General features: G+C 41.7%; 1 protein-coding gene across 1 annotated transcript in view; it reads left to right on the forward strand.

The window, feature by feature from the left end:
• AGK (acylglycerol kinase) overlaps nucleotides 1-24,328 on the forward strand; it is an 86,802-nt gene extending 62,474 nt beyond the window's left edge. The window contains exons 9-15 of the mRNA XM_065883654.1: nucleotides 4,793-4,872; nucleotides 7,793-7,850; nucleotides 12,411-12,558; nucleotides 13,018-13,112; nucleotides 19,402-19,472; nucleotides 21,440-21,524; nucleotides 22,931-24,328. Of these exons, the coding sequence (XP_065739726.1) occupies nucleotides 4,793-4,872; nucleotides 7,793-7,850; nucleotides 12,411-12,558; nucleotides 13,018-13,112; nucleotides 19,402-19,472; nucleotides 21,440-21,524; nucleotides 22,931-23,068 (675 nt within the window). The 3' untranslated portion in view covers nucleotides 23,069-24,328. The remainder of the gene's footprint in view (nucleotides 1-4,792; nucleotides 4,873-7,792; nucleotides 7,851-12,410; nucleotides 12,559-13,017; nucleotides 13,113-19,401; nucleotides 19,473-21,439; nucleotides 21,525-22,930) is intronic.
• Nucleotides 24,329-24,558: the final 230 nt, after the last annotated feature.

Here is a 24,558-nt window from a genome sequence, read left to right on the forward strand (position 1 = left end):
GTCATCTTTGATTTCTTTCATCAGTGTCTTATAGTTTTTTGAGTACAGGTCTTTTACCTCCTTAGGCAGGTTTATTCCTAGGTGTTTTATTCTTTTGGTTGCAATGGTGAATGGGATTGTTTCCTTAATTTCTCTTTCTGATTTTTCGTTGTTAGTGTATAGGAATGCAAGAGATTTCTGTGCATTAATTTTGTATCCTGCAACTTTACCAGATTCATTGATTAGCTCTAGTAGTTTTCTGGTGGCATCTTTAGGATTCTGTATGTATACTATCATGTCATCTGCAAACAGTGAAAGTTTTACTTCTTTTCCTATTTGTATTCCTTTTATTCTTTTTCTTCTCTGATTGCCGTAGCTAGGACTTCCAAAACTATGATGAATAATAGTGGCTTGTTTCTGATCTTAGAGTGAATGCTTTCAGCTTTTCACCATTGAGAATGATGTTGGCTGTGGGTTTGTTATATATGGCCTTTATTATGTTGAGGTAGGTTCCCTCTATACCCACTTTCTGGAGAGTTTTTATCATAAATGGGTGTTGAATTTTGTCAAAAGCTTTTTCTCCATCTATTGAGATGATCATATGGTTTTTATTCTTCAGTTTGTTAATATGGTGTATCACATTGCTTGATTTGCGTATATTGAAGAATCCTTGCATCCCTGGGATAAATCCCACTTGATCATGGTGTATGATCCTTTTAATGTGTTGTTGGATTCTGTTTTCTAGTAGTTTGTTGAGGATTTTTGTATCTATATTCATCAGTGATATTGGTCTGTAATTTTCTTTTTTTGTAGTATGTTTGTCTAGTTTTGGTATCAGGGTGATGGTGGCCTCATAGAATGAGTTTGGGAGTGTTCCTTCCTCTGCAATTTTTTAGAAGAGTTTGAGAAGGATGGGTGTTAGCTCTTCTCTAAATGTTTGACAGAATTCACCTGTGAAGCCATCTGGTCCTGGACTTCTGTTTGTTGGAAGATTTTTAATCACAGTTTCAATTTCAGTGCTTGTGATTGGTCTGTTCATATTTTCTATTTCTTCCTGGTTAAGTCTTGGAAGGTTGTACCTTTCTAAGAATTTGTCCATTTCTTCCAGGTTGTCCATTTTATTGGCATAGAGTTGCTTGTAGTAGTCTCTTATGATGCTTTGTATTTCTGTGGTGTCTGTTGCATATGTATTTTGAGTTAACGTTTGTGTTTTCTTTGGATAAATACCTAGAAGTGGAATTGCTGTATCACATGGTAGCTCTATTTTTAATTCTTTGAGGAACTTCCATCCTGTTTTCCATAGTGGCTGCACCAATTTGCATTCCCACCGGCATGCACAAAGTTTCCCTTTTCTCCACATTCTCAACAATGCTTGTTTTTACTTGTCTTTTAGATGATAGCCATTCTAATAGGTGTGAGGTGGTATCTCATTGTGGTTTTCATTGCCTTTCTCTGATGATTAATGATGCTGGGCATCAGTATGTCTGTTTCTATGCTTTGCCCATTTTTCAAGTGGATTGCTTTTTTTGTGTTTTTTCTGTTGAGTTATATGAGTTCTTTATATATTTTGGATATTAACCCCTTATCAGATATATGATTTGCAAACATTTTCTCCTATTCAGTAGGTTGCCTTTTTATTTTGTTGATGGTTTCCTTTGCTGAACAGAAGGTTTTTAGCATGATGTGGCCCCACTTATTTAATTTTGCTTTAGTTGCTTTTGCTTTTGGTGTCAGATTTAAAAATCATTGCCAAGAATTATGTCAGGAAGCTTACCCCCTATGTTTTCTTCTAGGAGCTTTATTGTTTTAGATCTTATATTGAAGTCTTTAATCCATTTTGAATTAATCTTTTTATGTGGTGTAAGATAGTGGTCCAGTTTCATTCTTTTGCATGTGACTGTCCAGTTTTCTTAGCATCATTTATTGAAGAGACTGTCCTTTCCCCATTGTATATTCTTGGCTCCTTTGTCATAAATTAATTTACCATATATGTGTGGGTTTATTTCTGGGCTCTTTGTTCTGTTGATTTATGTGTCTGTTTTTATCACAGTACCATGCAGTTTTAATCACTATAGCTTTGTAATATAGTTTGAAATCAGGGAGTGTGACACCTCCAGCTTTGTTCTTATTTCTCAGGATTGCTTTGGCTGTTTGGGGTTTCTTTTTGGGTCCATACAAATTTTAGGATTATATGTTCTATGTCTTCGAAAAATGTCTTTGGAATTTTGGTAGGGATTGTAGTGAATCTGTAGATTGCTTTTGGTAGTATGGACATTTGAACATGATTAATTTTTCCAATCCAGGAGTAGAATATCATAGAATATCATCTCATTTTCAATTTCTTTCATTAATGTCTTGTAGTTTTCAATTTCACCTCCTTGGTTAAATTTATTCCTAGATATTTTATTCTTTTTGATGCAATTGTAAATGGGATTATTTTCTTTATTTCTCTTTCTGATAGTTTGTTATTAGTGTATAGAAATGCCACAGATTATTGTGTATTGATTTTGTATCCTGCAACTTTACTGAATTCATTAGTTCTGTCATGTCATCTGTAAATCATGATAGTTTTACTTCTTCTTTTCCAATCTGGATGCCTTTCTTTTTCTTACCTAATTGCTCTAACACTTCCAATACTATGTTGAATAAAAGTAGTAAGGGTAGGCATCTCTCTTGTTCAAGATCTTAGAGGAAAGACTTTTTACTGTTGAGTAGGAAGTAAGCTATGGTCTTGTCATATATGGCCTTTTATTATGTTGAGGTATGTTCCCTCTGTACCCACTTTGTTGAGAGTTTTTATCATAAATCAGTGTTGAAGTTTATCACATACTTTTTCTGCATCTAGTGAAATGATATGATTTTCATCCTTCATTTTGTTGATGTAGCATATCACACTGACTGATTTGAAGATGTTGAACCATCCTTGCATCCGTGGAATAAATCTTACTTGATTTATGGTGTCTCATCCTTTTAATGTATGGTTGAGTTTGGTTTGCTAATATTTTGTTGAGGGTTTTTGCATCTATGTTCATCAGGAATATTGGCCTTTAATTTTGTTTTCTTGTATTGTCCTTGTCTGGTTTTGGTATCAGGGTAATGCTGGCCTCAAAAAATCAGTTTGGAAGAATTCCTTCCTCTTCTGTTTTTTGGAAGAGTATGAAAAGGATTGGTATTAATTCTCCTTTGAATGTTTGGTAAAATCTACCAGTAAAACTGTCTGGTCCTGGACTTTTGTTTGTTGAGAGGTTTCTACTGATTCAGTCTCCTTACTAGTAATCAGTCTGTTCAGATTTTACCTTATTCTTTAAAATGTATGGTTTGTCTTAAAACTTACATTGTGTTTTCCCTGACCATCCATCTCCTTGGCTCCCTCACTCACTGTACAGTTGCACCTGCTCTGTACTTTCATAATACTTGATACACATCTCTGTTCTTTGAACCTACTGCATTGTGTTGTTATTGTCTGTGTCTTTCTACCCCCTATTATACCTTGAGCTCTTTGAGGACATTTTTTATCACTAGTTCCTAATATATAATATATATCCATTAATGATGATTCATTAAAAAAAAAAGAATGAATGAATGATTAGCTTAGTATAGTCAGGATGGCTCAAGCCCTGCTGTCTTCCACAGTATACACTAGGCACCCAGGAGACTAATACATCCTTGCTGTGCCAGTAGTGGGTTACCTTACCATCACCTCTTTGCTCTGCCATTTCCCTCTAGCTCCTTCTTCTCTTGCTTAAGCAGGTGGAGAGAGCAGAATAGGAAATCTGCTTCAACAGATACACAACCAAGGAATGAGAGGCCAGTGTCTTTTACTGGTAGGCTGGCCCTATTCATGTGTGATTTGCCTAGAAAACCCTCACTTGTTTCAGGGTAGCGGGAACAGGAGTGAAAGTGGGACTGAGCGGGGAGGGACTACCTCTCCTAAGAAGACTTAGACGCTTTCTCTAGGCCAACAACTCACAGTGCCAAGGATTCTCCTCCAGTTCCTAATCTTCTGCTTACACTGGTTCTAATGATGGCATGGTGGAAACCGAGCTGGTTCTGTGCCTGTTTAGCAAATTCTGTGGAGTTGTGTCTGGCATTTGGCAGCTCTCTTTAGAATGTGGGTACCCTTGGGCTTTAGCTGCAATTCTGAGCTACCGGGAAAGGCCCTTTCAGAATCCTGGTGTGTATATTTTCATATAGGAAAGCCCATCATGAAGTGTAAACTCTTGAAGGCAGTGGCTCAATTGTGTGTTTTCTATATATTGCTAAATAAACTCACTGATTTATTAGAAGCTTGCTGATTATAACATGCAATATTTGGCCATAAAGCACTAGACTAAATCCAAGTCACTTTTCATCCTGATTTGTTATGACAAATATCTGGCTGTATTTTCAGATATCCAAGTGAAACATTCTGGAGTACATACCAGGACGCTGATCTTCCTTGATAGCTCTTGGCCCTCCAAAGAGAACGCAGGCTTAAATTATCTTTGCCTTGGACAAGTATAAGAGAGAGAAGAAATTCTGGCTGACCCGACTAATTGGTCCAAGAATCAGCCTAATGGTTACAGTCTGAAGCATGATACTATGTTTTCTTGCCAGCGGATTCATGAGGCCTAATACATAAAAGTTAGCTTCATTTTCCAGGACAGTTTATTTAAGGACTTTGAGCACTCACAGAATTTCTTAAATTTGGAACATTCCTTTTAGAATTTTGGTTTGATGAAACGTGGGCCATGAACGTTTGCTGGTTACTTACCTGTAGAGAGTTCCAAGTTATTGTCGTCATTAATTTAAATTAAATGTGTTTAACTTCCAGGGTGAAAAGGAACAGCCTGTGTTTGCACTGACCGGCCTCCGATGGGGATCCTTCCGAGATGCTGGCGTCTCAGTTAGCAAGTAAAGGGGGGCACTGTATTAACGTGTGGTGATTTTAAGACACCTTCTTATTCTGTCCCTGTCTTTGCGGTTTCAACATGTAGTGATCTAGGAGTGAGTGCGGTGGAACTGTGTGTGAATAACAGGTAGAGGTTTAAGTTCTTACGTGCAGAGAGGCTGCGGACAGTTCCGGGTTCCTCCATGCTAGCTTGGCGGAAGATCAAGAGGAGCCGCGTGCATCTCTCTTTCTAGATGTCGTATTTGAGCGTGGGTGAGGCCACGCTAGCCCGGAGGGGCACTGGATGGCCTCTCCTCCCGCGGCCTCCTTAGCTGGGTACGAAGTCAGAGGCACCGCTGGGGCCACAGCCTCGTGGAGCTTTCACAACCCTGGTTGGAAGACCCCCCGACGAGAGGTGTTTTTTCTGAAAGCCTAGCAGATCCACAGAGCCCAGGCCACCTCTTTCAGAGGAGGAAGAAAGGCAGATGCCTGGCTATGTTGGGAGATGAAAGAAACAGGCCTGTGGAGGAGGTGATTAGAGGGCCGCCGCTGGCTTTTCATGCGAACGGGCTTATTTTTGGAGAATTCATCGTGTAGAATAGGCTCCTGGCTCGGAAAGAGGGTGTGTCCTGTTCTGTTGCATGGAGAGGCTGCTTGGGCAGGGCTTCCTGTGGTGGGGCTGAGCAGACGCGGCGTGAGGTTCCCTCCTCGCTGGTGGGCGTTTTAGTTTTTCTTTACCTCTTCTCGAAAACGGGCTTACAATTTTAGTATGGTTTAAATGAATGAGGATTGATCTCACACACAGCTTTTATCAAGAAACCTCTCTTTCACACTGTAGGCATTCCTGCTCATTTTCTTTACAGAAATTTCGAAGTTTTTTTTTTTTTTGATGTGGACCATTTTTAACTTTATTGAATTTTTGTTATAATATTGCTCCTGTTTTATGTTTTGTTTTTTTTGGCCATGTGGCCTGTGGGATCTTAGCTCCCCGAGCAGGGATCGAACCTGCACCCCCTGCATTGGAAGGTGAAGTCTTTTAACCATTGGACTGCCAGGGAGGTGCCTACAGAAATGTCTCTCATTTGTTTCACTGGTTATTCCTGCTAATGAAGTTCCTGACAGTGGGCTGTCAAAAGAGAGATATCACTACATTATATCACACACTGTGTTCTTTAATATTTCACAGCTTTTATTTGCAAGTATGCCGTGGTTATCTTGATTCCACAAGTTATCTTTGTGTCTGATCTGTAATCTCAAATGCCAGCAATTTACCAAGAAGAATTGCTTGGTTTCCCCTGAGAAAGTCTGATGAGAGCAGATTGCTTTCTAAATGTATTGAGCACAAGCATAGGTCAGCCCTTTAGGAATATCACACGCGGGCCCACATTCTGTTTGATTTCTGAGCAGTGAATTTTAAAATTCTGGTTGTTGTTATACCTGGACTAGGACCGTGCACTGAGTCGCTCTGTGTGTCATGAGAGAAACAATCGGGATGCGAGAAACCAATTCCTAGCTGGCCTCGGGAAGACTGCAAGCGCAGTGTCAGAACTTGCTATCGATACAGATGGAGGGAACTGCAGGCAGTTTAGAAATAAACTGCCTTGGATGGGATGTGTTTCTGTCCGGCTAACTGGGAAAAGAAGCAAATCATTGAGTAACCTTTGAAACAAAAGAACAAAAACAAAAAAATTAGTTGGTCCAAGCCCTCATGAATAGCATCACGGTACTTACCTGGGTAATAGAGTGGTTCCGCATTGCTCGTTGGATAGCTAAACTCCTTATTTGGGCATTCAAGGCCCAACTTAATCCGTCAGCACCCCTAACTACAGAGTTGTGTATCTTTGCTTTAAATAAAGCTTTTGCCCTGGCTATTACTCTCAGTGTTTCCCGTACTTTTACTACTCCTTCTGCCTAGAATGATCTCCTTCCCTCTTTTATGTATCTAAATCCAACCCATGTTTCTAGGTCTCATGCCCTTACTTTGTTCTTGTGTCATTCATTATGCAAGTGTGGCTGCTTCAGTGATTTTAGGCCTTTAGTGATTTCTTGTGCCTTCTTGACTCTCCTTACCAATGAATCGTGATCAGTTTATACCATGTCATGTAAATGTTTATTTATTTGTTGTTTTCTATTACTTTGGGGGGCCTTATTTTCTCAAATTAGGAGCCCTCAAAGGCAAGAATTTTATATTCTTTATATTGCTTCGTTTCCTCCATATACATAGTAAGTGCTAAATAAATACATATTGATCCAAAACAAATGGGGAGCTGTTAAGATGGGCTGGTAGGTGACAGAGATGAGTTTTAAGAGAGAAATCTACTTTGTGCCACTTTTCTAATTCCAACTAGGCATCTTTTTCTCTTCAGTAGCTTTTAGGTATTTAGCAATATGAAGCGGACCCTCTTCATTCCCAGATTTCACATTTGCCATTTTCAAGCTGCGTAACATAAGTAATGCGAAATTATGCTGATTTACAGATTTTAATTGTATGTTTGTGTGTGAGAGAGAACACGGTGTACAGAATGCAGCCATTTAGCTCATGAGTAATACATCAGCACCCAGCAACTGCGTCTCATTGTGGCTTTATCCCTCTCCACTCATTTGGAATGTATACTCAAGTGTATTCCATGCTGGAAAGTATATATTACGGTGATACCTGTGAATTTAGAGATTCAAGGAGACTCTGATTATATATCCCTTGTAGATTGCAAGGATCTAGCTGCTGTATAACTAATTATGTACAGTTTGACATGGTATTCAAATGCAGATTAAAAACTTAACTGCAATGCTTTTTTTTTAATACTAAACCACAGTCTCCAAGCCTCCAGAGCAGACACTCATGGTAAAGGTGTAATTCTAATGCATTATCCGTCATGAATGGTATCTAGCACATTGACAGTTCTTTTAATATTCTAATTACATTTTTATCTTGGTCTTTCTCAGGTACTGGTATCTTGGGCCTCTAAAGACCAAAGTAGCCCACTTTTTCAGCACTCTTAAGGTAAATACAGTTTACAGTGTAGAAGCTTGACTTCTGGTATTTTGTTGTTCCTCTGTGATGTGTGTATTTGGAACCCTTAACAATTTCTTGCTACAGATGTATATAGTGTGCTCCAGCACTGAAATGGGGCATATTTACTTATATACAAATGCAGAAAGCATTCCTGTTGCGATTCCTCTCATCTACCAACTTACCCTCTCCATTACCAAGCCCAGATTTCATTTCATTTTAGTATTTTACTTCCCTTTGTCTATTCATGCACTCACTCTTACCAGACAAACCTTGAACACAATGACCTGTATCTCATTAACTATTTGCAAGTGTGTCTATATATTAGCATCTGGAAATGAACTGAAGTTGTGTATCTAATCATACAGGCTTGTGTATAATATAGGAGGTTTCAAACTATGCTTTGTGCTTCAAACTGTGCTTTTTCAAACTAGCCAGATGTGGGTATTGGTTGCTGTATTGGACAGCACAGGTATAGAGACAGTTGCCATCATCAGAGAAAGTTCTATCAGGCCATGCTGCTGTAGACTATACAATGAAAAATACTGGCATAGAGAAAAGCTCAACAATGTATATTAATGAAAATGCTAATAGAAAAGTCATACTTAATCTGTGTACTATACACTGTGTTCAGCTTTTACGCAAATCAAGGTAGTATATTTACAATTCGACCAATCTGAAAATTGGCAGATGAAGTTTGAATGTAGTGAAAAGTTTGGTTTTAATTTTAACATTCAGAGTATCGAGTGTTTTTTGAATTACAAAAGTAATATATGTCCATTGCAAAATGTTTGGAAAACATAGCTCCCTTTACCTTCTAAATAAATTCCAGATGGATAACAAAACCATTAAAGTACTCGGGGTAACCAATCTACATGATTATTAAAATGAACTTGGGGGGCGCCAGGGACTTTCTATACCTAAGGCAAATTGTGTGAGTAAAATGCATTACTGTTGTTGCTTGAGGGGATAATTACATTGGTGGAGTAGGGATTGCATTCAGGAAAAATAGAGTAACTACTTATTTAAGTTGTAGAATCTGGGAGCATGTAAACTGTTTCCATCATTTCTTCAGCAAACAATTACTGCATACCTGTTGTGTGGCAAGCCCTGCTATATATTTGGAATGCAAAGTCAAATAAGACAGGCTTCCTGCCCTCAAGAAGTATTCAAGTGCTGGGGGTGAGGTCCAGGTATTCAAGTGCTGGGGGTGAGGTCCAGGTAAATCAGCAGTTTGGCAAGTGCTAAGAGAGAAATATGGAGAGAATAAGACGGAAGCAGAGAGGAGGGGCATTTACCCTTGACTGAAGATTGGTAAAGTCAGCCCAGGGAAGGTGACACTTTTGCCAGATTTTGAAATACATACACGACTAGATAAATGGCATTCCAAGTGGAGCGGTGAGGATGTGTGAAGTCACAGTGGTGTAACACGGTCTTTAATTATGGCCAATGCAGTAGCATGGCGGGAAGGGGACTTTGAGGGTCAGGTCAGGACCGCTGATGGCAGGTTTTGATGTGGGATCTGACATTTATCACTAAAGCACTAGAGGGTTATTTTTTTTCTTTTTCTTTTTTTTTTTTTGCGGTACGCGGGCCTCTCACTGTTGTGGCCTCTCCCGTTGCAGAGCACAGGCTCCGGACGCGCAGGCCCAGCGGCCACGGCTCGCGCGCCCAGCCGTTCCGCGGCATGTGGGATCTTCTCGGATCGGGGCACGAACCCGTGTCCCTTGAATCGGCAGGCGGACTCTCAACCCCTGCGCCACCAGGGAAGCCCACTAGAGGGTTATTGAGTCTTAAGCAGGGGAGTGGCAAGAGCAGATTTTCCCTCTAGAAAAATTGTTTGGCAACAGTGTGGACAGGAGATTGGACATGGGTAGTTAAAGTCAAAGGCATCAGGTAGAAGATTTTTAACATAATCCAGTTGAGAGGTGATAAGGTGGTAACAGTGAATATTGACCACAGGATGGATTAAAGAGGTACAGCCCTCAAAAGTTGGAAGGAGCGTGTAGTATTCCCAGATTTCTGGTTTGAGGGACTGGAGTTTGGTAACTAGAGTTTTCCCTTAATGCCGATAATATTAGAGTAAAATGAAGTTTGTGAAGAAAGATGAAATTTTCAGTTTGGCACATACTGAGTTTAACATACTGGTGGTGCAGACAGGTGGTGATACAGTCGTGACTTCCGTCTGGAATTCAGAGAGATCTGCGCTAAAGAAATAGATGTAAATGTCATAAGTGTATGAGTGGCATTGAGCTATGGATTTGATAAAGTTACTGTCGAGAATAGATGGCCAGGAATAGCCTTCATTTAAAGAGGCAGAGACGGTGCCTGGGAACCGCCAAGAGAGACTCCAGGAGGAAGTACCGACATAGAAGCCGATGGAAGAGAGAATTTCAAGAATAGAGTGAGATTTTAAGAAGCAACGGCAGAGTCTAAATAGAGGCAGGAAAGTGAGTGCCCTCTGAAGGTTCGGTAGCCTGTGGGTGGAAGAGCTGAAGCCGCACTGAAGAAAGTTCAGGGGTAAATGGGAGCAAAAAGTAGAGGCAGTAGAGCCACTCCCTCAAGGATCTCGACTCTGAAAAGAAGGACATAAAAAGACAAAAGCTAGTGAGAAATATGGGGCCACTGGAGTGTTCTGTTTTTTTAAATTGGAGAGATATCTGTGTCTTTATTTCCTGAAGCAGAAGTGAAAAAGAATGGGAGGAGAAGAGAGAAAGGACACAAAAAGCATGACTGACTCAGCTAGTTCCATGAGCACATGGAAGGGAGTGGGATCCAGAGTCCTGGACTAGCCTTGGATGGGGGAGGGATGCCTTTTTCCTTGAGACAGGAGAGAAATAAAGAAGAGGTACAGATGAAAACATATTTATAAAGAGGTAAGGCGGTTCTCACTGATGTCTCGATATTCTCACTGAAGTGCAGGAAGCAAGTGATCTTTTGAAAGTGAGGTGGTGGTAGTGATGGTGATGATGGTGGTGGTGGTGGTGATGGTGGTGGTGATGATGGTGGTTGTGATGGTGGTGATGGTGATGGTAGTACGGGGAGTTTTGAAGCAAGATGAAAATAGGTTTAGAAGGCTTATCAAGTGGCATGGACAACCTTAGACCAAGAATTTGTTGACATGGATATGCTCGTTTGGGTGATTGTTTTCCCTGTGTCAGTACTCAGCAGGAGTGTTTTATTTCCCCTTCTAGTAATATTGAGCCACGATGTAGAAGTACAGACACCTAGTGACAGATTGATTAAGAATAGGGGCTTTTCAGGGCAAACATTATGGAAGAAAGAAGACACGGGGGCCAAAAGCAGTGGGAAAAGAGAGTGCTGTAAAGTAACCCACTGTTCATCTGGTTGGCCTGAGGACAAATGGCATGGTCAGGGGCTGGGATTCTCAGTGCGACTGAGAGCTTGGTGTGGTTAGGGTCTCCACGGGCCCCCAAATCACACCCCTCTCTTCCTCCTCTGACCAACCAAATGCAGGAACAAAGCGTATGGAAATCAACATGCCAGCTTTATAAATGTCAGCAGGAGTGAAGGACACAGCTTGGATATGCGGTCACAATCTGATTTCCTAACACTCCAGATTAAATTTATCCACTTAAAACATCTCCTTCGGGGCAGAGACTGCTAAGTAAGCTCACTGCGTGAGGAAGCAGTGGATGCCTGAGTCCGCAGGACGGCCGCTTCCAGAGTGAGAAGAGAAGGGGTTGGGTCTTTCTGGACTTGGGAAGGAGTAAGAGGTGGAGTGAGAGGAGTTGGAACTGTTACTCTTTTGTAATTCACCCCATGGAAACTGGAGAACAAGGGAGCAGTTCACCCTAAGAGCCACTGGGCACAAAAGAATATGGGAAGTGATTAGATGGTAGGATATCAGGGCTTTAGATTTCTAAGATGGAGTGGCTCCAGGTACCGCTAAGGACCGGGACGTGGCCATGGAAATCGGTGGCTGTGGTGGGTTAGAGGTGACGTCAAGGGCTGAGAGGCTAGGGTGTTGTTTTCATCATCCCTGGGGACACTGATGGGACCCAGGATGGCACTGGACTCGGTGCCAGGAAGAAGACAAATCTAGAGTTGAGAGTGATGGCCTTTGAAGCAGGAATGAGAGGCCTTGGGCTGGATTTCGAGGCTGGACTGAACCAGTCTGGTCTCTGAGTGGAATATGATGACAGAAGCGAAGAAGGTATGTGATACAACTGGATTTCATGTTTGTGTCACCCTCTCTAAGGCAAAGTATCGGATGACTCTGTGCTTGTTCATACTGAGGTTTTCTTGGACAAGCGTAAGCAGTGGTTAGTTACTGGTCCACTTTGATCTCCTCTCTGCTCTGTGTTAGGAGAGCAGTGGAGGCCGCAGTCACTGCATTCCTATAGGCCTTCAATAGGAAAAGAAAGCTTGAGGATTCCACACTCCAAATTAGAGATAATTCCATCCCACGAGAGATTACTGGTTAGCTTCCAAGCGGATATGGGTGGGATACTATCCTTTGTAGAGAGAAACCCCAAGAGTTTGGAATCGTGTTGCGCGATAAAGGTTTTTGTCTCTTTACGTTGAAAGGAGTGGCCTCAGACTCATCAAGCCTCTCTCTCATACACGGGACCTGCAGAGCGACCTCCCAGTGGAGCAGAAGAGACCCCTCCACGGCCCTCTTTGTACAGGAGAATATTACGAAGGCTCGCATCCTACTGGGTACAGCCGCAGGACGGTGAGCAGCATGGGGACTGACGATTGGAAAGCGCTGGTCAGCTCAGGCCTGCCTGAAGCAGACCCCACCTCAGTGTTTGACTCTCCTAGAGCAGGGGAAGCCTTTCCAGCATCGCTGAACTCAGCCCTCTGTGTGCACAGTGCAGGCCCCAAACGGCAGCAGCAGTGTCCCATGAATGGGAACAGCCTGTGTCAGCTGTGACTCCCAGTGACTCCCTCTTTCTGTCACCAACCTTTATGTTACTTTTATAGGGATGTCTCAGGCATAGAGATTCCATTTTGAGCCTGGCCCTTTAACCTGTGTATCAAAAGTATGAAATAAAGAAAACTAAGCAGGGTGGGGGGGGAGGCGGTCAGCAGATGGGCTCGGGAGGCCATCTGAGCCACTGGTAGCTGGCCGTGGTGGTGGTGCTGAGATGTTCATGGGAGACACTGACCTGTATCGAATACCTTCACACAGCCCCCCAAGAGGTGAGCCCAGAGGTCTGGAAAGAAGTGCAGCTGTCCACCCTTGAACTGTCCATCTCGACCCGGAACAGTCAGCTTGACCTGGCAGTAAGTGTGCCTTTTTTTTTTTTTTTTTTTTTAAAGTAGAAAAGCATTTGGGAAAAAGTGACAAAGGCTACATGCTCTTCCACTAACTTGGTGTTTTTATTTTTACCCTGTGGGGATAGAGAGGGAAGGATCAGGACAGGAGGATGTGGGGTGCCTTTGAGGAATAAGCAATGAGAAGAAACAGCGAGTGAAGTGCCTAAAAGCTTAAGGGGCTCTGATCGAGTATCTGTCGCCAAGCCTTCTGCCTGAGAGAACTGAGGGCAAAAGGCCTTTAGAGATGGAGTTAGCCTAATCCCATTCGTCACAGGAATAAAAATTTGTGGAACTTTTACTTGAGTAAATATCCATTATTTTTGTGACTATATTAAATATGTAGATTTAGGCCTCTAGGAGAGAAAACCATATATACATCTACATTCATATAGATGTATATATGTATACACACAAACATCTCTGTTTTACATATTGAGTCCAATCTGTTGACATGCGCTGACCAGTATGGTAGCCACTAGTCACAGGTAGCTGCTTAAATTTAAATTAATACAAATAAAATTTAAAACTCATTACTTGTGCCACATGACGAGCGCTCAATAGCCATACGTGGCTAGTAGCTGCCATATTGAAAGGCGCAAATAGAAAACATTTCCATAGTGCAAAAAGCTCTCCTGGAGAGTACTGATACAGATAATGTGCTAAAAATTTTTTGAAATAAAGCAGAGGTTAGCAAACTGGTCTGCCACCTGTTTTACTATAGACTGCAAGCTGAGAATTGATTTTACGTTTTTAAATGGTTAGAAAGGTCAAAAGAAGGATTATATTTTGTGATAGGTAAAAGTATACGAAATTCAAGTTTCAACATCCACAAGTAAAGTTTTATTGGAACACAGCCATATTCATCCATGTCCATGTTGTCTGTGACCACTCTTATGGGGCAGTGGCAGAGCTGAGTTGTTGTGACAGAGACTGAACGGCCCCAAAGCTTAAAACATTTACTGTCTGGCCATTCACAGTAAGGGTTTACTGACCCCTGGTCTAGAGAAAACTTTAGTAGTTTATGTTAATGAGAATGCCAGTAGGAAAGCTATCCTTAACCATGGACTAATATTATGTTCAGCTTTTATGTGAATCAAAGTAGTATGTTCACAACTAACCTGGTCAGTCTGAAAACTGGCACATGGAGTTGAACATATGAATGTAGTAAGATGAATGAGGGGGACAAGTGTAGTGAGAAGTTTGATTCCAATATTAATATTCAGAGTATTGGATTGCTTTTTAATTATAAAGGTAATGCATGTCCATTGTATAACATTTGGATCACATAGCTCTTTTCACCTTCTGAATTGATTCTGGTTGGATTAAAAGGTTAAATGTAAGAAAATAAAACTATTAAAAACACTAGAGGGCTTCCCTGGTGGCGCAGTGGTTGAGAGCCCGCCTGCCGATGCAGGGGACACAGGTTCGTGCCCCTGTCCGGGAAGATCCCACATGCCGCGGAGCGCCGTGAGCCATGGCCACTGAGCCTGTGCGTCTGGAGCCTGTGCTCCGCAACGGGAGAGGCCACAACAGTGAGAGGCCCGCGTACCTCATTAAAAAACAAAACAAAAAACACTAGAGTGAAATCTTAAGTGATTATCAATATAAACTTGGGAGGACAAGGCCTTTCCAAGACTGGCATCTAACCAAAAATCATATTGATGCATTTACTTCTAATAAAAAAGAAACTATAAACAAAAATTTTAATGACACTCATTTTTAGATTTCCTTTAAAATTTATCAACCTTTAAAAAAATTTGTTTTAATGACAAATTGGGAAAAATATGAGGATGTGATATACCAGGAGTTAATAGCTTTCCTTTATACTTAACTGTTAGGATAATCAATAAGAAGTGGGCAAAGGACTAATATAAACAACAGGCAGGCGGCATAATTAGAAATTCACAAAGGAAATAAATAAACATGAAAAAAGTCGCTTCTATTTACTACATGATAAGCACTGACCTAAGGATTTTACATGGTGTCAGCGCATGTCATCCTCGTAGCTTCTCTATCAGGCAGATATAACTTCTCTCTGAATTTCATAGGTAAAGAAACAGAAAAAGTGCTCAGTATCAAAGAAATACAAATTAAAGTATTAAATATTGAATTGCCATAGATTAAAAAGCCTGCTAGTGTTCACTGTTGGTGTGGACAGGGAAACGGGCTGTCAGGTCTTCCTGAGGGAAAGAGAAATCGGAACACTTTTTCTCCAAGGCATTTTGGCAGTATATATGAAGCAACTGAAATGTAAGCATACCCTTGGCCCTATTAAGCATATTTCTAGAAATTTATCCTTCAGAAATAACCAGATGATACATAATGTAGACAGTCTGAAAATGTTGGTGAAAGTGAATGTATTAAGGTTAAAAAAAATACTCTGTTAAAAAGAGGAATCTTAAAAAGAAAGATAAGATTTCTAATTATACATTTCCTTTATACTCAGTCTCTGATGATATGTACTTCCAGTGTTTTGTTCATGTTCTTTAACCTTGTTCTTCGCGCTGATGACTGAATACCAATGAATGGATTGAGTTCAGTGAGTATGTATGTGATTGTGGCTCGAGATTAGCCTCATTCAGAGTGCCGAGAGCTTTTTATCTTTGTGACAATTATAAAAATATATGATCCTGTGCCGCTTATCACCAGCAGCAGCAGCACATTTGTTTTTCTATCCTCTTTGTAAAAATAAAAGCAAATGCAATAAAATATTCAAAGACAGTGAGGCTGCCGTGTAATAGCTCAAAATGTTCATTTATCATTAAAAAAAAGTCCATTCAGAGTCTGAAAGAGGCCTGAGGGGTGTAGAATGCTTGAAAATTAGGATCTCTTGTAGAGCTATGTTCACTGTATTTATAATAGCAAAATATGTGAAACAAACTAATCAGGCCACTGATGAGAAATACATTTTGGTACATGTATTTAAAATGTTCTCTATTGACATGGGAAGATGTTCATTGTATCTTGTTAAATGAAAAACCAGGTTGACGTGGTTTGCAGCAAATGATTTCATATTTACTTAAAAAAGAGGTACTCCCACCTATAATTGAGTTTTGTGAATGATGGAGGTAAGGCTCCAGTTTTATATTCTTTCTATATAGAAAGCCAGTTGTCCAAGCACCATTTATTGAAATGTCCTTCCCCCCCACCCCACTGATCTGCAGTAAACCTCTGTCATTCGTCAAGTATCTGTATACATGGAGATGTTTCTAGTCTATTCTTTTGCTCTATTTTTCTATATTTGTACTAATACTGTGTTTCTCTTAATCATTATAGTTTTATAGTAAGTCCTTCTATGTTTTTCTTCTTAAAGAGTCTCTTGGCTGTTCTTGGCTCTCCGACTTCTATAAATCCTTTAGAATGTCTATTAAGTTCCACATAAAAATCTGTTGTAACATTGCTCAGCATTACATTGAACCTGTAGATCAATTTGCGGAGAAATGACATTTCTACAATATTGACTCTTCTATCGTATGCATATGGCGTATCTTCATTTATTTAGGTTTTTACTGTCTTTCAATGAAGTTTTATAGTTTTCTCTATAAGATTTTGTCTTGCTGGGTAGATTCCTAGTTATCTTAATTTTTGATACTGTTGTAAACAGTATCTCTTAAATTGTTATTTTTTAACTGATTGATGGACATGTAATGATTTTTTATATTGACGTGCATCAGCAACCTAACAATTATTATGTTAAGTTTATGGATTCCTTTAGGTTTTCTATAGATTCAGTCGTATCAACTACCAATAGTGCAGTTGATATGATTTTTCCCTTTCAAACACTTAACCTTCTTCTTATCTTTTGTCTTATCGCATAGGCTAGGGCCTCAGTACAGTGTTGAACACAAGCAGTGATGGCAGGCGTCCCTGTCTCATTCCTGATTGAGAGAGAAAGGCTTCACTGCTTCATTCTTGAGTCTGATGGGGTTTTTGGTAGATACCCTTTATCAGATTAAGGAAGTCCCCTTCCACTCCTATCCTAGTTTGCTCAGAGTTTTTATCATGAGTGGATCTTTAATTTTATCAAGTACCTTTCCAGCCACTACTGAGATAAGGCTTTTTCTCGCTGAACCTGTCATTGTAGCCTAACACATTGATTTTCGCACTTGCACTCTTAACAAAAGTCAAATCCTTGACTCGCGTGTGTATCTACTTATCCCCTTCCATGTCTAGATACATTTCAGTCTTGGCATGTCCAAAACTGAGCTACCGGTCTTCCCTTCCACCCCCGAACCTGCCTTCTCCTGCGTCTTCCTGCAGCGCAGCCGATTGTAATTCCACCCTTCTCATTGTTCAGGCCAAACATCTGGCTCCTCTTTCTCGTGGCATCAAATCTCAGAGGACGTCCTGGCGGCTTCACCTTCTAAGTATTGCCAGCGCGTCTCACAGTGTCCGCTGCCAGCTGATCCAAGGCACCATCGTCTTTCAGCCCGATTATTACAATATGTTCCTAAGGGGTCTCCCCGCCCTTTCCCCTTTTCTTCTCCTTTAAACACAGTAGCCAGAGAGACCCTAATTTTAAAAAAGCCAAATCATATTTCTCTGTTTAGAACCTTCCAGTGGCTCCGCACTTCACTCAGCCTAACGGCCAACTTCCTCGCGGGGGTGCACAAGGCCCTACTGCTGCAGTGCCTGAACCCTCTGATTCCATCTCCTCTCATCCCCTTTTCTCACTCTGCTCCAGCCATACTGGCCTCCTCGCTGTTCTTTCCCACGTCAGGCCTGCTCCCACCTAAGGCCCCTGCCCTGGCAGTGCCCTTTGTGGGGCCTGCGCTTCCCTAGACCGGTGGTTCTCAAAGTGTGGGCCTTGGGTCAGCAGCAGTAGCGTCGCTTGGGACCTTGTTAGAAATGAAGATTCTTGGGGCTCACTCTAGATCTACTGAACCATAAGCTCTGACCTGTGTTTTAACAGGCCCTCCAGGTGACGTTTGCTAGAGTTTGCCCTGGATTTCCACAATGCCCTCACCTCCTTCAGGTGTCTGCTTAGAGGTTACCTTGTCAGTGAGGCCTACCTGGACCCCTCTTTAAAAACGCCACCAATCGTGCTTGCTTCGGTAGCACATATACTGAAAGTGCCACCAATACCACCTTTTGTCTCATTTTTATAATATACTGTAATACTTCTAATATACTCTATAATTTGCCGTTTATGCTAATATACATACACAGTCCACAATTTACTATTTTTATACAGTTATACTCTAACATACTTCTAATATACATGAAGTTTATTATTTTATTATGGTTGTGTTTTGTTTATCCCTTCCACTCTCTGGTAGAATGTAAGTTCTTTGTAGGCAGAAATTGTTTTTTTCATTCATTGACACAACCCTAGCACTTAGAAGAGTTCATGGTACACAGGTGACAATAAGTCATTTAGCAAAAGGTGACCCTGGAGCAGAGTTATCCCTCTATGTTTTGTAATTCCTAGTTGAGATGTAAGGTTGTGCTTTGATAGTGCCCTTTAATCTTAGGCACAGGCTGTCAGCTCTCAGAGGCCTGGGGGTGATCCTGGGGCTACAGATTTTGAAGCTGTCCAAAAATAAACAAACCTCTATTTGAAGCAGACACAGAAGCGTTGGGATTTACAGAGGGCCAGGTTTGTACTGCTAGCCACCAACTGGTGGTAAATTGTGGGGAGTGGCACAGGAACCAAGCCTGTTTTTATAGCCACTTCCTAGTAGCTCAATTCTTCCAGAACATTCTGTGGTTGGGAATGTAGAGTTTTAAAAACATTGCCATGGCATAAAAGGATTGCTGCTCTTCACCTCTGGTCACATACCAAGTTTGCATGTAGAGCATTTAAAAAAAAACACAGATACTTGGGGGCTCTCCACATCCAGAAGCTGATCCAGCCAGTGTGGCATGGTGATGACGTACAGTGAGGGTGGAGACTTGCTGGGAGAGAGGGGCTGAAAGCTTGGCCTGCCAGGGAGGGGATCCTAGAGACTACAACAGCTACGATTATTAGTGAGTGGCAGAACTTGACAACCCTCCAAGCCTGAGTGTTTACCTAGCTTATGTATGTAGTAAAAAAACAAGCAAACAATAGAGATGAATTTTATGGTATGTAAATACCACTTCAATAAAGGTCTTAATGTAAAAAGGACTGAGGATATATTCAGGATAAAGTCATTGAAAGTAAAGTCCCCTCTAATACACAGCTCCAACCGCGACCCTCTAAGGCTAAAGGAGGGCACCAGGCTGCATAAGCCAAACTTCAGAGCATTAATTCTCGTTTTCCTAACCTTTTTAGAGCAAAGAAGACTTTATGAACATCTGCATGGAGCCCAACACGGTCAGCAAAGGAGACTTCATAACTATAGGGTAAGTGGACTGGGGTCCGTAGGCTGTGAGGCTTTAAGTACTTTGTGTTCTCAGACTTTACCAGTCTGAGTGCCCATGCACTCCAAGACAGAGATCCAACCGAGGACTTGCCTGGCTTGGGAACCATAGCATCCTTTCTTCATTTGAGTTGGCATGTGTAGTGTACCTCTCCTACTTTGGCCTCCCCCATTCATTTCGGGAAGATCAGAGTATGGGAGCCGTCTTTGTCTTTCGACTGAAATGACAGGATTCAGTGTAGTGTGGTATCATGCCCAGAATTTTAGCTTCAGGGTCAGAACCACTGGGTACAAATCTTGATTTTGCCACTCACTGGCCTTATGACTTGGACAAATCCTTTACCTTCTCTGAATCCTTTTCCCTGTGTATAGAATGGTGTGGTATAATCACCTCTATCAGGATTGTTTTTGAGTCTCATACAAGGGACTGTGTGGGAAAACTCTTTTTCAGTGTGAAGCACTTCACAGCATCCATTACCATTCATGTCAGCCCACCTTGCCCTCTTCCCAGGGCATTGATGGAAAGGTGTTGAGTACCTTGGACATTTTCCAGGCTTTTTTCCCTTTTCCACTACAAAATACCCTTCCAGGTCCTGTCTGATTTATTAAGTCCTACCTCTGCCAGAATTTTATTGGTTAAGGATGCTCTCAACCCTCTGCCAGCCTTCAAAGCATCTGAGGAGGCTGTGTGTTACCATGCCAACTGGGAATCGTCTCAGCTTTTTATGAGCTCTGTCTCAGAGCTCCCTCTGGTGCCCATCTAAGGATTAGACATTTCTGCTGCAGCAGCCGCGTCTCCATGGCTACTTCATTCTCTGCACCAGCACCGGCAGTACAATGTCTTTCATCAGTGTGTGTTATTCTTGCCTTTGGTACCAATTCTTCAGTTGCTGAAGAGCTGCTTCTGCAGCCTTTGATTTACTTAACTGTAGTATAAGGAAGAAGGGAAAAGTCTTTCTTCTCCTAGGAAGGGTCCACAAGCCACACAGTGTCTTAATTGAAAGTCTGGCCAGTGGGACCAGCTATATTTGAATCTCCTTCATAATACTGACATCCAAAAATAGGAAGAAAAACCGGTGATACTGCTTAAATTAGACGAAGTCATTATGTTCTGCGTTGTTGCTGTCGTCATCTTCAGCAGAAATAACATGGTTTCCTTTTGGTCTCTACAGGAAGTGAAATCAAGTAATGTCCGTTTCCTCTGGGTATCTGATAAGAACATTGTAAAGCTGCTTTAGAAAATGGATGAAGTTTCATAGATGAAAGAATTACTCTTGTTAATTAATGATAAAGAATGGACTGAGATTAGCTTTTACCCCTTTTCCACTGACCCTAACTGGCGGTATATACACAAGGAGGAGTGTGTGTGTGTGTGTGCGTGTGCGTGCGCGTGTGGACAGGCTGATAATTCTACTCTAAAGCCACGTAGTCAAAGTAAAGATGCGCTATGCTAAGTAGACTGTTTATATCAATATGGAGACTCATTCAAGAACTACTCAGTCTGGTTGTTCATATAAATAACCAGTTTACATTAGAATAAAAAATTTTCTCCTTTAAGTAATAGACTCACAAGAAGTACCAAATATCAAAAGTTTAGTACTTTTTTCTAAAGAATTTCATTTCATTCCAATTTTTAAATTTGAGTTTTTTAAATAGCCCAGGAATTAGGTATACATGGAACTATTTAAAAATAAAAAACAATTCAGAGAAAAATCAGTCTTAACTTCAAGCACAGTTCTCTGCAGTAAATAAACCTGCTCAAACTAGAACGTATCTCAACACTCAGCAAGAATCGCTGGGGGAAAAATTATTCACAGAACCCCGTGGTTCAAGAGATTATGAGTCCATCTATTTCGTATCATCAGAAGACAGGCAGAACCTGCTATGTTCTTGCAGTTGAATGCAGCTGCCAGCACTGGTTTCCAAGCTTGCTTTTTCCTGTACCAACAGAAGTAAAAAGGTGAGAGACCCCAAGGTGCGTGCTGACGGCACCGAGTGTCTTCAGGCCAGCCGCTGCACTTTGCTTCTTCCTGAGGTGAGCGGGGGTGAGCTGTCCCAGAGCTTGTGGTTCTTTCCCGGTCTGTCTTCCTTCCTGTTTTCTTCCCCCTCCTTCCTATAAACAGACCCTTTTTTAGGTACCTTATACGTGCTGAGCACTGTGCCAGGCTCTGGGCTACATTAAGGGAGACCTGAAAAGATGACGGAAGCCCCTTCTGAGTCACGGGTTTAGAGTTGACTCCTGAAGACTTCCGGTGTTGTCAAGCCAAGGTTCTGTACAGTGATCCTTAGGTCTCCCGAGCTTTCATTTTTCTGAATGTAAATTATGCAGATAGCTACTATACCCACAAAGTTCTCCAGTTAGCAAATGTTAATAGTGGATTATGGCTTCACTTTTTTTTTTTTATTTATTTTTGGCTGCATTGGGTCTTCGTTGCTGCGCGCGGGCTTTCTCTAGTTGCTGTGAGCGGGGGCTACTCTTTGTTGTGGTGCACGGGCTTCTCTTGTTGTGGAGCATGGGCTCTAGGCGCAGGGGCTTCAGTAGTTGTGGCACGTGGGCTCAGTAGTTGTGGCTCGTGGGTTCTAGAGCGCAGGCTCAGTAGCTGTGGCACACGGTCTTAGTTGCTCCGCGGCATGTGGGATCTTCCCAGACCAGGGCTTGAACCCGTCCCCTGCATTGGCAGGCAGATTCTTAACCACTGTGCCACCACGGAAGTCCTAGCTTCACATTTTTAAAAAAGGATCTGGAAGCAGTTTTCAGGATGGCAGTAAATTTTTCTGTACTGGGAAATGCCAAGCTTAGTAGAATAACCTGTAAGTGGAAAAAAACTTACTACAGGCGGCTTCTGAAGACTTGTGGCTATTAAACTAAGGTGTTCAAAAAGGCAGGTGTCCCCACAGTGGCTGGCACCATAGTTTCAACACAGCAAATGTTGAATTAAATGCATGAGTTACAGAAGGGTTTTATAGAGTCTGTAATATTAATGTTGCTATACCTGAGGTATAAAGCTAAGCGAGTCCTAAAGAACCATGAGAGTCATCAAGTGGCTGCAATGGCTTTCCTCAGAGATTGGCTGTTTCTCGCTTTTCATTTGAGAAAGATTAGGGCTGAGGACATACACGTATGTCCTATGACTTCCTTAAAGACGTGACAGGACCCTGTCTTACAGTAAGCATTTGAAAATGATAACCTTGTTTTACAAATCCCAGAATACTCTGGGAGGAGACAGAGGCCACTGAACCTTTTTCATGGTGGTAGAATAGGGCTATTTCCAGAACCAGCCCCGTGTCTGACACAGGCACCGAAATACTCTTTTCAAAGAACATTAGACCAGAGCCTCAGAGAGGAGGACCTTTTCCCTAGCAACCTGCTCCGGTGCTCTAGTGATGACGAATTCCAGCCAGCGTGGGCGTGAGCTGCTGTGAATATTCTCTTCTTCACAGGGAACAGGGGGCTCCTTCAGCATCGACAGCGAGGAATACGAGGCGATGCCCGTGCAGGTGAAACTGCTCCCCAGGAAACTACAGTTCTTCTGTGACCCTCGGAAGAGGGAGCAGCTGCTGCAAAGCACGGCCCAGTGAGTGGGCTGCAAGCGGGCGCCCGAGACTGCACTCTAGGCTACCCTGGGACCAAAAGGGAACCAAGGCCTCCCCGTCCCTGCAGCGCTGTCAGAGGATCCCAAGGGCCTGTTCGTGGCAAGTACCCTCCACCCTCCTCTCTAGTGCTTCCCAGCTTTGCAGCCAGCTTCCCAGCAGTGCATGCTTTGACTCTGCTGTGACAGCCCGTCCCTTCTACATACTGCTTTTCCTCAGGCTAGTTCCAGGAAATCCCCACCCTCAATGGATGGAGAAGGGCTAGAGCTTGTTCGCTCCCCGGTGGGAAGCAGGGTCCTGGGCTGAGTGGCTCGTCCTCTCCTGGTGGGCTCTGTGGCCGCCCTGGGAAATCTGGGGAAGCGCCTGCCCTCTGCGGCCTCGTCCCGTTCCCCAGGCTCCTCCATGGGTGCTGCTACTTTGCGAGCTCCAATTCTTAGCGTTTTTCAGTTCTCTCCTTAATCAAAAACATACCTGAGGTGTTTCCCTCTTCAGCCATGGCTGAGATACTGTAAAATACGTTTTTTCCCCCCGAAGTCATGCTTCTTAAATGTTGGTTTGCATGAGAACCACCTGGGGTGCATGTTGAAAACTGACTCACTTGGGGCCCAACCCAAATCTAGTAACTCAGTCTGGGGCTGGAGCCCAGGAATCTGCATTTTTAAAAAGGTGTCCACCTTCCCCAGGTGGTTCTACTACAAGAGGTGTCCCCCAAACTGAACAGGACACAGTCTTGTAAAGCAGCGGTCCACACACTACTCTGCTTAGGTACTTCCTAAAAGTATTTTGAAAAATCACGTATCCCCTCAGTTTTAAGTTGACAGCTAAAATTTTTCATGGAAGTTAGTTGCCAAAGTATGTACTTTCTGGTGTCATGTAAATGTTGATATTTTAAAATAAAACTGTTACATCACTGTCTTCAACATATTCAGTGTAATTGAAATACATAACAATTTAACGGTCATCCTCCATTTACAAAAATAAGTTTTTTGTCATTGAAAATGTCGATTATCCTTGTATGGTTATCTCCAAACCACTTTCAGCAAATGCTATCATAATGTAATGTTTTTATGCTTGAAATTTTCTTTCCATTGGACCTATCTTCTTGCCACCAAAAAATGTAAGTGAAAGTAACTTTTTTTTAGTTCTTCAAGTGTTAACTCAGTACAGAATAAATGTTATAAATTATTGAAATACAATTGATGAATATTATAAATTTTTGATAATTAAAAAATCAACATTTTATTAGAATGCTCTTTATCCTAGAGTTCATTTATCAAAAAGCAGTTTTTCTGTGTTGTTTATTCAAGTTTTTAAAAAATTTTTGTATTGGAGGTTAGTTTCAGGTGTACAGCAAAGTGATTCAGTTATACGTATACATGTATCTATTCTTTTTCAGATTCTTTTCCCATTAGTTTATTACAGAGTACTGAGCAGAGCTCCCTGTGCTATACAAGCAGGTCCTTGTTGGTTATCTATTT

The sequence above is a fragment of the Phocoena phocoena genome, chromosome 9, assembly GCF_963924675.1.
Source record: "Phocoena phocoena chromosome 9, mPhoPho1.1, whole genome shotgun sequence".
In the NCBI taxonomy this organism is placed as follows: domain Eukaryota; kingdom Metazoa; phylum Chordata; class Mammalia; order Artiodactyla; family Phocoenidae; genus Phocoena; species Phocoena phocoena.